This window comes from Pogona vitticeps, chromosome 2 (assembly GCF_051106095.1).
Source record: "Pogona vitticeps strain Pit_001003342236 chromosome 2, PviZW2.1, whole genome shotgun sequence".
NCBI lineage: Eukaryota > Metazoa > Chordata > Lepidosauria > Squamata > Agamidae > Pogona > Pogona vitticeps.
This window is the reverse complement of record NC_135784.1, coordinates 199386064-199401209: the sequence shown is the minus strand read 5'-3', so window position 1 is coordinate 199401209 and position 15146 is coordinate 199386064. Positions and strand designations below refer to the sequence as shown.

Here is a 15146-nt window from a genome sequence, read left to right as displayed (position 1 = left end):
TGCTTTGAGGGTTCTCTCCCAGGTTTTCCCAGCAGAATTATCTTCTCACCTCTCTCAGTTTTTTTACACAGTACCTTTCTCATTTACCCTGGTGGATAAAATAATCTCCTCATACTTTAGTTTTCCTTAAGGAGCTTAACCAAATGTAAATCAAAAGCTCTGTGTAGGCTTCATCATAAATTTTTGGGTATCCTAACTATCCAATTACTGGCCTTTGTTTCAAAATGATTTGTGGGAGCTAATTCATCAGAAATATTCCACTTAATTTTTTTTAGCTCAAGTCACACACATGATATGCATTATATATAGTATCATTCAAGTTTTTCTGCATACTGTGTTGAAGAATCAAACCACCTGCAACTGAAAAGTGGCTTGTCATTTTAACCACCACCACCACCACCACCACCATCATCATTCTTTATTACATTTTAACAATGTGAATTGCTGCCATGGAATTTCCAAAACAAACAAATTTTTGAAATCCAGTTTCTCATCCTCACATATATCTTTGCTGGCATTGTGTCCACCTGATCTAAATATCTGGCTTTCATATTTCTACAGTGTGCTCAGTATTTCCTCATTATTTTATAGAGTTTTACCTTACTGAAAAATGAGTCAAAGTATTTCACTTCTGTTTAATTTTTGGACTATAGTCTTGCAAACCATTTGCAAGGGGAATAGCAAAATAAAGTCTGTATAATAATACAAACGGGAATAACTTTGCGGCAAGTGATGCAAGCTTGTTGGTTGAAGGACAAAGAACAATTCTGTTTTCTGATAAATTATACAATGCAATCTATTGAATGAAAGGGTGAGCTAGCAGGTTAAAATATCAACAAAACGTTAAAAGAGTATGAGAAAATATTGCCAGTATCTTTCTTTGCATTCCCCACCATAAAAATGGTGTAGCCAAACAACTCCTCTCTTTGGACTGGAATGAAGGGAAAGGGTTATATCATTAACTGCTAATGAGATCAGAAACAATATTCAATACAATGTTGTGGTTTTTGTGCAACTGAGTTCCAAACAGCAAGCTGACGGGTCAGATGGCACCTGAAGGCAAATTCGTATTGTCTCTTCTAATAGGGCCATCTTTTCAGCCAAGCAAATATTCCAGTGCTACATGCTTGAGACATCCGACATGCACACAAAGCCATGCCATCTCCCTGCCCCCTCACTGCCCAATTCCAAAACAAAAGATATATGTTTTGCCTAATGCAAATAGAGAAAAAATAACAGATTAAATGGTCTTATTCCCATATGGGTGGTTTGCTTATAGGTACGGAATCAGTAGTGTCTGCGCGTCAGAGTAGCAAGGAATACTCTTCCTGTGTTTTTCAAACATGTTGGTTTAAGTTTTGAAACATGTTGGTTTAAGTTGGTTTAATCCAGTGTTCCTCTTCACAGACTGCTGCTTCCTTATAGGCCCACTAAGTCCTTGATGTCATAGAAGAGGCCTTACAGGTAAATATGTTCCCAAGGTCTATTTCACATTTACTGAGAGCAGGTATTTTAGAGTGGTGGCACCATGGACTTGGAATATTCTTCCCACCAAAATTAGACATGGCCTGTTTACAACTCTTCTTTCTTAGACACATGCTTAGGAACCTATTTATGGAAGCCTGCTCAGTATAATTCTTCCTACTGAATAATTTATTGTTAAAGATAATTAAGATGTATTTTGACCTAACAGATTGCTTATATTACAAGTGGAGAACCTTTGGTCCTCTAAATGTCTTTGGTACCAATTCCCAGATGCTCCAGCCAGCAAGGCCAATGGTAACAAAACTGTTGTTGAAAACATCTGGAAAGCCAAAGGTTTTCCACATGTGTTTTATTTAGCACATGTTATGATTTGTATATACAACTTCAAAATAAATATGATAGAATAAAATAAGACATATGGAGTTGGGGACATTCATTACATTGTAAATGTCTTGTGCAGACACAACACTGGTTTGCCTAAGAGATATTCATATAATTTGAGAATCATCAAGCCAAATGCAGCCTCCCAATCATGTATTCTGGTTTGCTAGTGCCTCAGTCAGCATCCTGTCTTTGATGCCTGCCTAGAACTTCAAAAACACGGAGGTTACCAAGCAAATAGTAAAGCTAAAAGGCTACATTCAACCTGATGGAATAAAAGCTATGCAGGTCTGACCAAGCTGCTACTGTCTTAATTGCTCAGATATAAGAAATACAGAAGAATATTACCTTTTCGATTTCCAGTACGATGCCAATGGACTTTGGGATAGACATGAACAGGCTTAGATTGACACCCGGTCTACCTGCATACAGTCATAGTAATCCCTCCATACTTGGGGAAGCCTGACCTGCTTCATACATGAAAAGTATGAGCAAGGTGTTTGGTTATCCTAAGAAATTACCTGCAAAATGACTGCCTGGGGTTGCACCAAGTATTGTCTCATCAGCATGGAGCACCACTGCCATAGCATGAAGGAGAAAAAAAACAGAAATGTAAGGAAAATAGTATCTTTCTTTAAGGAGTGCAGTGAGAACTTTAAATACCTATATATCATATTACAGAGGCACTTTCCCTCCTGTAATTAACACCTCCGGTAAATATTTTTTTGCTAATAAGCACCCTAAATGACTTATTAGCCCAAAGCTGACATGTAGTTAAGTATTTCTCAGCAATTTTAAGTAATAAAAAAAAGCAGCAATAGTCTATATGACTCCCTGCCTAGAAGAGCCCAACCAAGCTTTGTGATAGGAACATCATTTAGAATGCCATGGGCTGCACCGTTTGCGCCCCATGAAGCTCAACACAGTCCATCAGCCATGCATTGTGGTTTGAGAAGTGCTTAATAACCCCGGCAGACAGACAGGTGGTTTATCATGCCCCTGATAATTCACCATGCTTGGTTGATGGGGTGTATTCAAAGTTAGGTGGTTCACACATCTTGCAGCCCATGTACACACTTTGCAAGAAAGTAGGGAAATGAACTCCACATAAATACAAGAGATGTAGCAATCTTTGACAAAAATCTCAAGACTTTGAGGAAGTAGCTATATCTCAGCACTGAAGCACGCGTTTTGCATGCAAAATTGCCTTGATCTAGTCACAAGCTACTTCAGATAAAAAGATTTTATGGAAGATGGCTAGAAAAACCTCCACAGCAGCCATGGAAATTGAGAATGGCTGCCAGTTAAAAGCAATACCCCAGCTGTGCTAGATCACCTAGCTGAGCATAAAGAACTGTTTCATATGCTCGTGACCATTTGCTCAAGGGTGGTAGCTTAGCTAGCAATCCAGCACACAATGTGATTTGTGGAAATCTCTTATAGAAATAATTCCTTAGAGTTACAGTTGTGAAACACCTTTTTAAAAAAGCTTTGTTTAAACTTGTGTGATCAGAAGGCAAAGAAAGGATCATTCCTGATCACACTGGAAAGGGTTGCTTCACTGGGAGCCATCTCACTTAAAGTGAACCTGCTATCCCTACAGAAATCACACCAGCCTGGTAGGAATCTGATAGTTTAAAACATATAATCAAACATAGAACTGCATTAGCAAAATACACAGAGGTGTAAATACCAAGTTACTGTATATAGCATCCTGAAAACAAAGCATGAACTGTTTCCACGTTCTGTACTCTAGTGCAGCACAAAGGTGAGTAGCCTATCTCTAAACCATAGGAGTACTCTGGACTGTAGGTCCCAAGTGCATACTCACACACTATCCTCAGTTTCTTTCTATTTCTGTCTTTCTCCTCACAACACACAAATACACACTTACTAGATAACAAGTATTTTTTGACATATTTTTAAAAGATGTTGTGGTTGATCGTGGTCAAATCAATGCAAATGTTGTCCTTGAAACTGGCCTTCTTTGTGTGGTCAAGCACTAAATGCAAAACTGGTATAAAGAATGGAGCAAGGCTTGTAGCAGAAAAGAGACAGCCAACCAAAATAAACTGAAAATTCACACAAAGAAATTCTCAGAATTGGGAAAGCTAGTACTGTACTGTAGACAGAAGGCTACTTAAATAACAAAGTGTACCAAGTCCGCACTCATTCATTTAAGATCTGCACCCTGCATATATACAGTACCAAGGCACCACTTTCACATTCAATGACCCAACAACAGTAATAATAATTTGCATGCTATAACAGAGCTAAATGTTGGTAGTGATAATATATTATTATAATCTTGTGATATATATTGGCTGAACACTACAACTCCCTTGCCATAAATAACCATAATTAATTAAACCTACAATGCTAGATCCATTTTCCTCGGATTAAGCTCCATTGAACTCAGTGGGGCTTACTTCTGAGTAGACATATAAAATGGTGTGCTCTAAATGTGGATCTCTCTTTATCTGCAAAGATGCTATTTAAAAAGTAAGGGAACATGTCTTAGCCTCAGGAGAACAGGAGAAATGTAACATTCTGGAGGGAGAGCGAATAAAATCTCCCTGATCCCAGCCACCTTCACAGGCTATAGGACCATGTCCACAAGATCAGGAGGACTGGTCACAGAAAGAGATTGCAACAGGGAAGTCTACAACAAGAGAACTGTCCAGCCATCAGTGCTGATTCTCAAGTCTTTCTTAAGTGATATAAGGTAAAGTAAAGCAGTATACATTCCAGTTCCTTCCCATGACCCATAAAAACTGACTTGGTTGACCATCTAATTACTGTATTACTATACATGACTGTAAATTCTGTAATATTTTATAGAGGAAAAATGAAAACTAATTTCACCATAAGTGAAATAGGTACGGAATCAGCAGTGTCTGCGGGTCAGAGTAGCAAGGAATACTCTTCCTGTATTTCTGTATCACAAGTAGGGTGAAAGAATGAGCTGTAAACAAGGACATTCCTGATACAAGCATCACTTTGTCATAAACTCAGTATATAGCTGTAACGAAAATTGCACCTCACCAGTTCAGTTAAAAAATAATAATCTGCATTGATAGAATAATAATTGGAACCAGATTGGAAGTATAATACTGGCCCACCATACAGGATTGCTGTAACATTTATTGAGATTCTATGCTATGAGCAGTTAGGAAAATGGTTATCAGAACGTGAACTGTTAATTGTTATCCAAAGCACTGGAAAGCTCATGTAACATTTTGGTTGGATTAAAAAAAACATAAGAGCCCATTCTCACATCACAATAAACCAAAGTTTGTATTAACCATGTTTTGTTGCTTAAATCACGAACTGCATGAGAGGTGAGCAAACAAACTATGATTTGTCCTCCCTATTTCTACTTGTCTTTCATCACACACTTCTAGTGAGCACCTGTTTCAGGATAGGCTACTGAAGAAACAAGCCAGGGCAAGCCACGAGTGAAGTTTCAAATATCAGAACAGGCTACAGTTTAAGTCAGAGGTCATACATCAACAAGAAGCCTCTGAATCAACTGTTGTTTGTGGAGATTTAGCAAACCATGGCTTGTTAGAAGAATCTACACATTACAACAAACTAGAGATCTGCAAATTGATGTGGAAATTAGGTCATAAAGAGGACCCATATTTTATTATTTTCTCCCCTTTCTACCTGCTACATGAGCATACATAGGACAGCTACAGAAGCTTCCATCATACTTAGTACATTAGTTATGAAATGTAATTTCAGGTTCTTCCCAATAGGGCATTTGTAGCCTTTAAATTCTACACCAGACTTCAAGGCGATTTCTCCTGCCGTGAAGATAACATCTAAATTCCCCTACTATGCACAGATATGAGCAGGGTTTGGGGCAGTGGATTTGGTTGAATTCCCACAGCTTTTTATTTTTTCCATGCTCTCAGTTCATTTTGTGCCACGTTGTGCTTCTGTTTCCATCCCAAAGCTTGTTCATCCGTCCGTCCGTCCTTCCTAGATCCTAGCAACGTGGGAGTGATTTTGAACTTTGACACTTCCCCAATTATAAAGAAGAAGAAGATGGGAGGGAATGACAAAAGAACTGGGAAGATGGAAGGAAGAATCAGTACAGTAGTAGGTGCACCTGAAAAGAAGCCTGAACTAGTGGCAAAAGAGGATGCTTTTTAAGACAATGCAAAAAAGGCAGATAGATAATTTGGGGGGACCCTCAGCCATTCCTCCAAAGACGCTGAAAGAGAAAACTAGTCCATGAATTTCTAACATAAAATAAAGTGATATACAGAAGTTCAAATGTCCTATCTAGAAGACCCCTTTGCTACACCCTGTTACATCAAGAAGTAATTCATTCCAGGCAACTGCATTACAGTACTTATAACTTGTTAGTTCCAATATTTCTCATAGCCCCATCCAACTCCGGACAGTTTCCCACTGAAGAATATTGTAAGCCATGTGCTCAAGTCATTCGTAGAGTACTAATGAGACAGACACTCAGCTTCACACATCTTGTCTACCTGTATGTGCCACCAGCCACCTCCAAATCCTTTCACTAAATTGGGAATTACCATTTAAACTTATGAATTTATGATCTCCTTTTCTTGGATTATCCCTGTTACTAGCCCAGGCAAACAGCCAATATTTCCTTCAACACTGCTGCTTTAACCCAGATCTACTTTTAGAACGTAAGAACAGTTCAAGAGAAACACACTGCTTTATAGTATAGTATAGTATAGTATTTTGCTATTGCTATCTATACAACAAATATGGAGAGTTTGTAAACCAAAGAGGTGTTTTTTTTAAAAAAAGGACATACATAAAGGAATAAAAAGGTTCCTTCAATAGTAAAGGTAAAATATAAGAAACATGTTCCAATTTTTTAGTTTTTTCAATAAACAATAATCAGACTTTACTTTTCTTCTTTATAATTGTAAACATTTTCATTTCCTTATATATGGACAAATGGATACTTGTTTTGGTGCACATTCCAACAAGATTAGAATATTGTTCAAAGCTTCTTCACAAAAACAGATCATACTCAGTCCTAACTTCACTGACCAGAACTAATATACAGGTCTCATTGACTAACACATACGCTCTCACTCTCTCTCTCTCACACACACATACTGTATATACAAAATCAGAATGTATTATTTAGTCAAGAACCAGTGTAATCAGCTTACAGTTCCATACCTAAACTTTCTTCCACAGTTCTTAACTGTCACAACTGCCAATTCTGACACACATCCTGTCAGACAGATGTCAATGAATAAAAGTCATTTATCATCCTAGCCAAAACACACCTATATTGTAGCATAAAACTGCAACATCTACTCTTTATTCAACTTTTATCAGAGGTCAGACTAGTAGCAACAAGTGATGGAACAATTCCAGAGTAAATGTTATTCTGATTGTTATGAATGGATACCTCCCTCCCTGGGCTTACTAAAAATTAACTAACTCCATTTTTCACAAAAGATATTTAAACTGAACTGACATTTTTCTCCTGTTTTACTTGCTGCTATGATTTTTAATGTTAATTGTTGATTTTTGTGGTGGTCATTAGTGGTTTTTAACTGCATTTCTGTACTTTATGTATTTTATTACACTTATTTTCTCTGCCATATGTTGGGAAAGGCAGGTTGCAAAATAAGTAGCAGTCAACAAAGCAATACTGGCTAGATTCAGCTAGGATGAATTAGGTAAAACAATACACATGTCAGATACAGGTATTTGAAACTGGGAAACTTTCATAAATTATTTTTAAAACTAAAGACATCATCCAGTTTTGCCCAATTGGACATGCTCAGAAAACAGGAAATATCACTCCTTTCCTGCCTTCTGTATGTTTTCCCCATATCTGCTGCACAGGCCACCAAGTTCCGAAGAACAATGTGAACTTCCAGGAGGCTGCAGAAAAAACTACCCAGACCAAAAGTGAAAACAAACAAAGAACAGAAAACCAAAATGTTGTGGCACCTTGAAAACTGTTATATTTCTGTGTAAGCTTTAAGGATACATCCACATCAGAGAAGGGGAATCTGTCCCACAAGAGAGGTATTTACTCCACAACCAGTGGGACAGAGTGGGACAGAGTTGGATCAACTTCAAATTTGAAATTCTCTGTTAAAAAGGAAAAACAAAAGCTCATGTTTATACCCATACCCCAAACATGAGGTTTTCATGCTTGTATGTTTGATGTTTGGGGAAAAAAACAGGAAAAAAAGTCTTCTGGCATCTTAGACTAACTTTTTCCATTTGGTTTCCACTTGTATGGACTACAGCCTATCTCAACAGGTGTGCCAAATAAAATGTAGGAACACGTGACACCTTCAATCCACCGTTAAGAACATAAAACAAAAAAACAGCATTAGTCTTAAAGAGGACAGAAGATTTTCTGTTGTTTTTGCTGCAACAGACCAACAGGGATATAACTGAGAATAAAAATTTCAATTAATAGACAAAGTTAAGTACCGTATTTTTCTGTGTATAAGACACCCCCATGTATAAGAACCCCCCACTTTTCTAACCAAAAATTAAGAAATCTAGGTGGGGCTTAGCAAATGTAGGGTAAAAAGGATTAAAGTGCTGCAGGATGGCTTTGATCCCTGCTTTCTGCCTTTGTGCTAAGCCCTGCATGGCTTAGCAAAAGGAGGAGGAAAGGGATCAAAGCAATTCCACAACTGCACAATCATTTTGATCCCTTTCCCCTTTATACAGCCACAGGATTGCTTTGATCCTTCCCCCCTCCTTTTGCTAAGCCCCATGGGACTTAGCAAGCAGAGGGGAAAGCAGGGATCAAAGCAATCTTGCAGCACTTTGATCCCTGCTTTCCTTTTGCTAAGGCTTAGCAAGTGGAGGGGAAAGCAGGAATCAAAGCCCTGCAGGATCACTTTGATCCCTGCTTTCCCCTCCACTTGTTTTTTCTCCTCAGCTTACTTCCATGTATAAGACGACCCTCAATTTTTAGTCTAAAGATTTTAGACAAAAGTATAGTCTTATACACAGGAAAATACGGTAAATAAAAAGCATTTTAATTTTTGAACAGTTGGAGAACCATTCATTCAAATTGTTTAAATGGAGCATTTAGTGTAATTTTTTTTACTGGTGCTTTTAGTCAGAATTTAGTGGTCCTTGTAGCTACCATTATTTTAAAGAAGTTCATCCAGGTGGTGTTTTTTGTTTTTGTTTTTTAATGTAGAGTCATCTACTTTTGGGATGAATAAGTTTAAGCAAAGGATGCGGCCAACAGCATGGGAGATTCTGGGGAGCAATAGACAAACACCATCATTACAATTCACCATGGCCAGCTTCCATCACTTGATGATTAGTCCCAATGTGGATGGGGATCTGCATGCACAAACCAACACTTCACATACAATTCATTCCATTGCAATCTCCCAAGCTGCACATTATGTAGCCTCTGTAAGAAAATTAGCAATACCACAAATTGCTGTTCAGTATAATAAGAGGCAAGGAAGCATTCCATGTGTTTACAGGTTGATTACACGCATACAACCCTAAATCAGACCCGTGTTTCCTTTTTAAAAAAAAAAAATTAATATCCTGTATATTTAGGACAATAAGACATGATTCAAAATCTTTGGGTGTTTTTCCCCCCATACAATCTCTACTGAAATAAATGGGAGTTACTCAAGTGAAGTCCCTGGATGATTATGCACAAGACTACTAATCTGTTTAATGAGACACAAAGCATGTATAAGATCTGGGGGGGGGGGTGGACTTCAGAGAGATGTAGAAGGAAGATGGCAGTTTACTGTTTATTAGATCATTTCTCCAGTAACCTATGTCTACACAAAAAAGATGTTGATTTTGGCCTTGGAGACATGGGTCAAATAATATTGTCAACAACATACCAGATAAGCTTTCATTTAAAACACTTCCCTGACCTTGGAGGCTGAGGAGAGTTTAAGAGGTTAGATTTCCTCTCAATGCATTCTCCATTACTTATAAATTCATTTGACTTTTTTTCTCAAGCAAGTAAAAAATAGGCATTAGATTGGGGGCACATTTCTCCATTACTACAGACTTCCAACAGCCGCTGACCCATTCAGACAGACGGAGAATATTAAGCAGGCTACCTGCCGTGTAGAACTGGTTGCCCATCTGACCTTGTGCCACTTCAAAAGAGACAAATTATAACTTTACTTTTTCTTTTCTCTTGCTTTTTACAGATGGATTTCAAGATTTTAGGCCCTAGATCTTTGATGAAATAACTGGATTGTGCCTACATAGAATAAATAATTCCTATAAACATACTGTCAAGATCTTCCATTCCAAATTCTTCCCCCTTTTTCCCTACTTGTTTCAAGGCTGATCCAGGCAATCTATGTGGCTTGGATCAATGTAAATTGGAATTCTAGTCCCTTTCACCCCCTTTATCTGGATTTAATTGCTCCAGACTTCTACACCTGTAGCCAGCTTTCCTTCAATGCAATCCAGATTGAGTTTCCATAACAACAGCACATCTCCTCCCTTCCTCCTCCTCCTTCTTCCCATCTCCTTCTGGAAAGACCTGGACTGAACCTACTCACCCCCTGCAAAAATTAACAGTTCCCAAGTGAAGTAAAATAATCCTGAAATAGAAGACAAAGAAGAGGGATTGATTCAAGACTCCAGTAATGTTACATGGATCTGTTATACTGCTCCAGATCAATGGATAATGGAGCAATCTCTTTACCAGGGGCCAAAAGGAGGTGCAGTTCTATTGGTTCCTGGTAAAGAGGTGGGTCCATTGTCCACAGATGATCACAATTAGATACTTTCTTTACTACACTATTTCTTTCTTTTCAGTAGTTTGTAAGCGTGTTCAGAGGACACAAAGCATGAAGAACAGAAAAACATTTTGGGATTGGCACCATGTAAGAAGCTATACAGAAAGTCTGTTTACTTATGTCTATTGAAGTTCTTTTTAATGACGTAGTAAAATGAAAAATAATACGCCAGTTGAGAAAAATATAAGTATAATAATAATGAAAGTCATGATGGTTCTTAGCTTCTACGGTTTGGCTTATATATCTGGGTTGGCTCCAGATGTGACTGCATTAAATGGGCAAGACCAAAGTCCATTACCCAGTACCACCTTCTACACAACCACTATCCTACCTCCTCAAAAATGCTACAAACCACGTTAAATGGATTATCCTATGGGAGGATGAGATGAAGGAGGAAACTCATAACACTAGGCATAAATATCATCCAAACCTTCATGTCTTGCACAGATTTTAAATATCTTTCCCTTCAAAATACACATTTTAAAACAGAGGAAAAAAGCTACATCAAAACATCAGATCAGTTTGTAATAGAATTCACAAGGATAAAATTCCACAAGCCGCTGCTTTCTAATATAGCCAGATCCAAAATACCTCAATGTTTTAAAAAATTTAAATGTTCTGATTAGTTTTCCTTCAGCCAGACTTCCACTGTGCTAGATCTTTATTTACTGTATAATAGGAAACTATCTGGTGCAAATTTTATTACATGTTTTTTTAATATCCACAAAAATCAAAGTATCATCAAAATCAAGAAATTAACATCTTCAAAAATTCCACATCTTTGTGTAGATTGTCATGCCTACATTATATGTATAATGCATTTGAATTCTGTAGATTTTCCTTGTATAATCAATTATGGGAAAGATCATGTTATGCAAACACTGAAGGAAAATATAAGGATTATATGAGTAACCAGGTTTTCCACAAAAAACTCTGCTGTCAGACCACAAAAAATGGAGTGAGGGGGTGGGGTGGGGATATAACATTGGCCATGGTTCACAGATTTTAATCCAAAGAAGCTCTAATTAATCTCCCCAGCGTTGTGGAAACCCTGTGCCATGTACAGCTGTATTGGCATTGGTGCTATTCTGTCTTAAATTTTATAGGAATTGAAATTTCATTACCAGAACCTCCTCCTTGACTCCCCCAGATCTGAACTGGCAAGAATCTGATGAACCATTTATCAAAAAACGAATCCTCCCCTCACCCCTGTCTTCATCTATCTATCATTTACATCACATTTTCAATTCCACCATGCACTATCAATGACACTAATTTTTCTTTGGGGTAAATCCTATTTACACAGCCAATTATAGCAGCATTCCAAATCCGCTTTGTTTTGCATAGCATTTGTCAACCAACTTTTTAAAACAGCAGGAGTTTCCACAGAAAAGCTGAAATGTTCTTGTTTTCCTTTGCTCAAAATATTTTATTTTTAAAATCTTACTTTCATAAAAGACTCTTTTTTTAAAAAATAGCAGCTGTATTTCATTTTCGCCCAAATCCAATTAGAATCATGATACTCCCCAGAGATCTTCCTTAAAAGAGTGGGAATTATTTAGTGCACCCCACCATGAACAGATTTACTCTAATACTTCTGAATAACTGACCTATTTTTGACCTAAACCTTCTTATTATTTGCATGCTGGAAGCAATATATGCTGGATTTCCTGCTAAAATCTGAAAATACATTACAGTCACTCAAAGCCTTTTGTAAAAAAGGAACCCCAGATCCAATCTAAATGCCCAGAATATACCTGTTGTTTTTCTTTTATACATATAAATAGCTGCATTTCCATTCTCTCTTTGTTTCTCATTTTCATTTTCTCCTAATATCTGCATGTAAATGTCTGAAAATAGCATCTGTAATTGAGGATTATGAAGTATAGCCAGCTCCTGACAGGCTGCTAAGGAAGATGGATTATCCTCATTTTTCTGTAAATTTTGTCAATTTTGGAATTCATAAGCTATCAACACTGATCAAAATGTGACCGCACAGCTGTGTCAAAAAAGAAAGGAGCAATGACGACGTAGCTCCCTTGTTCACTGAGAAGATTGGTTCTCTAGTCCATCCCCCCATCCCCCACCCACCCACCCTCATTCCCCAGCCCACTCCTCCAGAGCAGAGGAGAGGGAGTGAGAGAGAGAGAGGGAATGAAAACACTGCATACAGACCATGACTAGCTACAGACATTTCAACCACAGCCTCCGCTCGCTCACCCACCCACCCCCCAAAATATTTAGATAAACAAATTGAACGTACACAAATTCTCTAGTGCACTGATTCAAATCACAAAGTATAATTTATTGCATGTTCTCCCTTCTTTATTTATCCCTAAGTAGTGAACACGATTTCCATTCAGGAGGTTTGTTATGTTCCACTCCTACCAGACAATCACAGCACACTTGAGGCAATTGTTTAGCCTCTTCCTCTCAATTTTCCCATTACTGGGAGTAAGTACTGTTGGGACTCTTTAATAGCCTGACTGCAGCCCATATCAATAACAGATGAGGTTTAATCGTCCAACACAAAAATTATTTAGGCTCGGTAAGGACATTCAATGTCATTTGCATAATGGCATTTCTATCCTGCGCACCTAACCCATCGTGCATAAACAAGGCCCTGGGACTATAAATAATAATAAATCATGACGTCCGTGCTCCTTTTGCTGTAATAGGAGCCACTCTTTGTAGAAATTATTTCAGCAGAAAATGGGCACTGTAATTTTAAAGACATGTGACAGGCCACATATCCGTAAATCTCACACACACCCTTTCACTCTCTTTCTCAGCTTTTCTCTCGTGCACATATATAAACGCCAAAGATTTCTAAAGTAACAACCAGTCTGCATGCAATGATAGGAAACTGCAGGCACTTGTGGCTGAAATGACAGGCATTTTCTTAATGTTTATTTAATTTTTCAGGGAACCAATAAAATTAAACCTAACTCATTTCTTACTTTTACCTTACATAAAATGAACTATACCAGAAAGTGTTCAATCCCTTTATTAGTCAAATGCGTATTTGCTATGTGAAATTTGTGGAGTATTAAAAACGGGGAGAGAGTAGGCAAAAAGAGGTCTCCAGACCTATTAGAGTATGGGGAGGGCCCTGTGGGTTTTCAGATAAATCTGGGTTTTTGAAGAAAAACTATCAAAATACCCAAAAGCTCAAAAAAAATTGTTCAGCTGTTTACATGTCTGTGAAAGTAGCAACACTTGAGGCACTGTGCACGCACACAGAACTACAGGAAATAGATATGTGGGGAAGCCACCCAACAAGGAAATAACATTTAAGAAACAACATGTAAGAAACAGAAGGCAAGATGTCATTTGAGGCAAAAGAGAGTGATAGCGAGGCAAATGGGTAGAGTAGGAAGAAAGTGTTAGCAGTTGGGAGAAAACATGTCTACACGGCCAATTTCAGGAAGGGTAGCAAGTAAAGACATCAATAGATAACAGTACCTAATTTTCTTCTAAGGTGAAACAGGCAACATAATAAGGAAAAAATAAGAGTGCACAAGGCCACATTTCTGAGTACATATAGAAATAAAAGTGAAAGCAACAACATTATAGACATTATGGTTAAATACAGAATACAGTATAGAGTGACTCCAAAGAGCCATGTGCAAAAAGCATGTAGAATATTCCATTATAATATATAACGGATAGATTCTCATGCATGTGCTCATTCAAGACATTGCACCAACAGAACAACATCTCTGGATTTAGTTCCTCTTTTCTCATGCAACATATTACTTCAAGACAAAGTTTAAAACAGCTAATCTATTAGTAGAAGATGGATACTGCATGAAGAAGGACAGCTACAACAGGGGAAATTACGCACAGATTTGGACAAACAGACTGTTGGCCTGTGACCACAGTCATGCCAGTCATTTTGTATTGATCGACAATGCTCAATATACATTCTAATCTCTAAGAAAGGAAATGCCAAGGAGTGCGGTAACTGTAGGAGCCTTGCTTTAATTTCTCTCCTGTACAAGGAAAGTGGTGCTCAAGGTGTTGCAACAAAGACTTTTATCTTATATGGAGTGAGAAATGCTTAATGTTCAAGCTGGATTTTAAAAAGGAAGAGATTGGAAATATTTATTGGCCACTGGAGTGCACCAAAGAATTTCAGATCAGTCTATGCTTCATAGACAAGAACAAAATCTTTGACTTTGTGGATCATGAGAAACTGTGGTTTGTTCTGAAAGATATGAATGTGCCTCAGAACTTGATTTTCCTGATACATAGGAGCTTCTTGTGGGCAAGAAGCTACCATTAGAACAGAATATGGAGAGACAGAATGGTTTTGTATAGACAAAGGTGTCAGACAAGGGTGCGTTTTTTCCCCTTATCTGTTCAATCTGTACACAGAACATATCATATGAAAAGCTGGACTAGATTCAGATGAAGGCAGAGTGAACATTGGTGGAAGAAACATCGATAATTTAAGATATGCAGATGCCACTATTTTTCTGGCAGAAAGGCAGG

General features: G+C 37.8%; 1 protein-coding gene across 4 annotated transcripts in view; it reads right to left on the bottom strand.

Moving 5' to 3' along the window:
- The window catches only part of PAX5 (paired box 5), a 304245-nt gene that overhangs the window by 155498 nt on the left and 133601 nt on the right, over positions 1 to 15146 (bottom strand). For 2 of the 4 annotated variants that reach the window (XM_020791379.3, XM_020791380.3), the window contains exon 7: positions 2388 to 2444. The exons of the other annotated variants lie outside the window; for them this stretch is intronic. In XM_020791379.3, coding sequence (XP_020647038.2) covers positions 2388 to 2444 — 57 coding nt within the window. The remainder of the gene's footprint in view (positions 1 to 2387; positions 2445 to 15146) is intronic. 4 annotated transcript variants of the gene reach the window in all.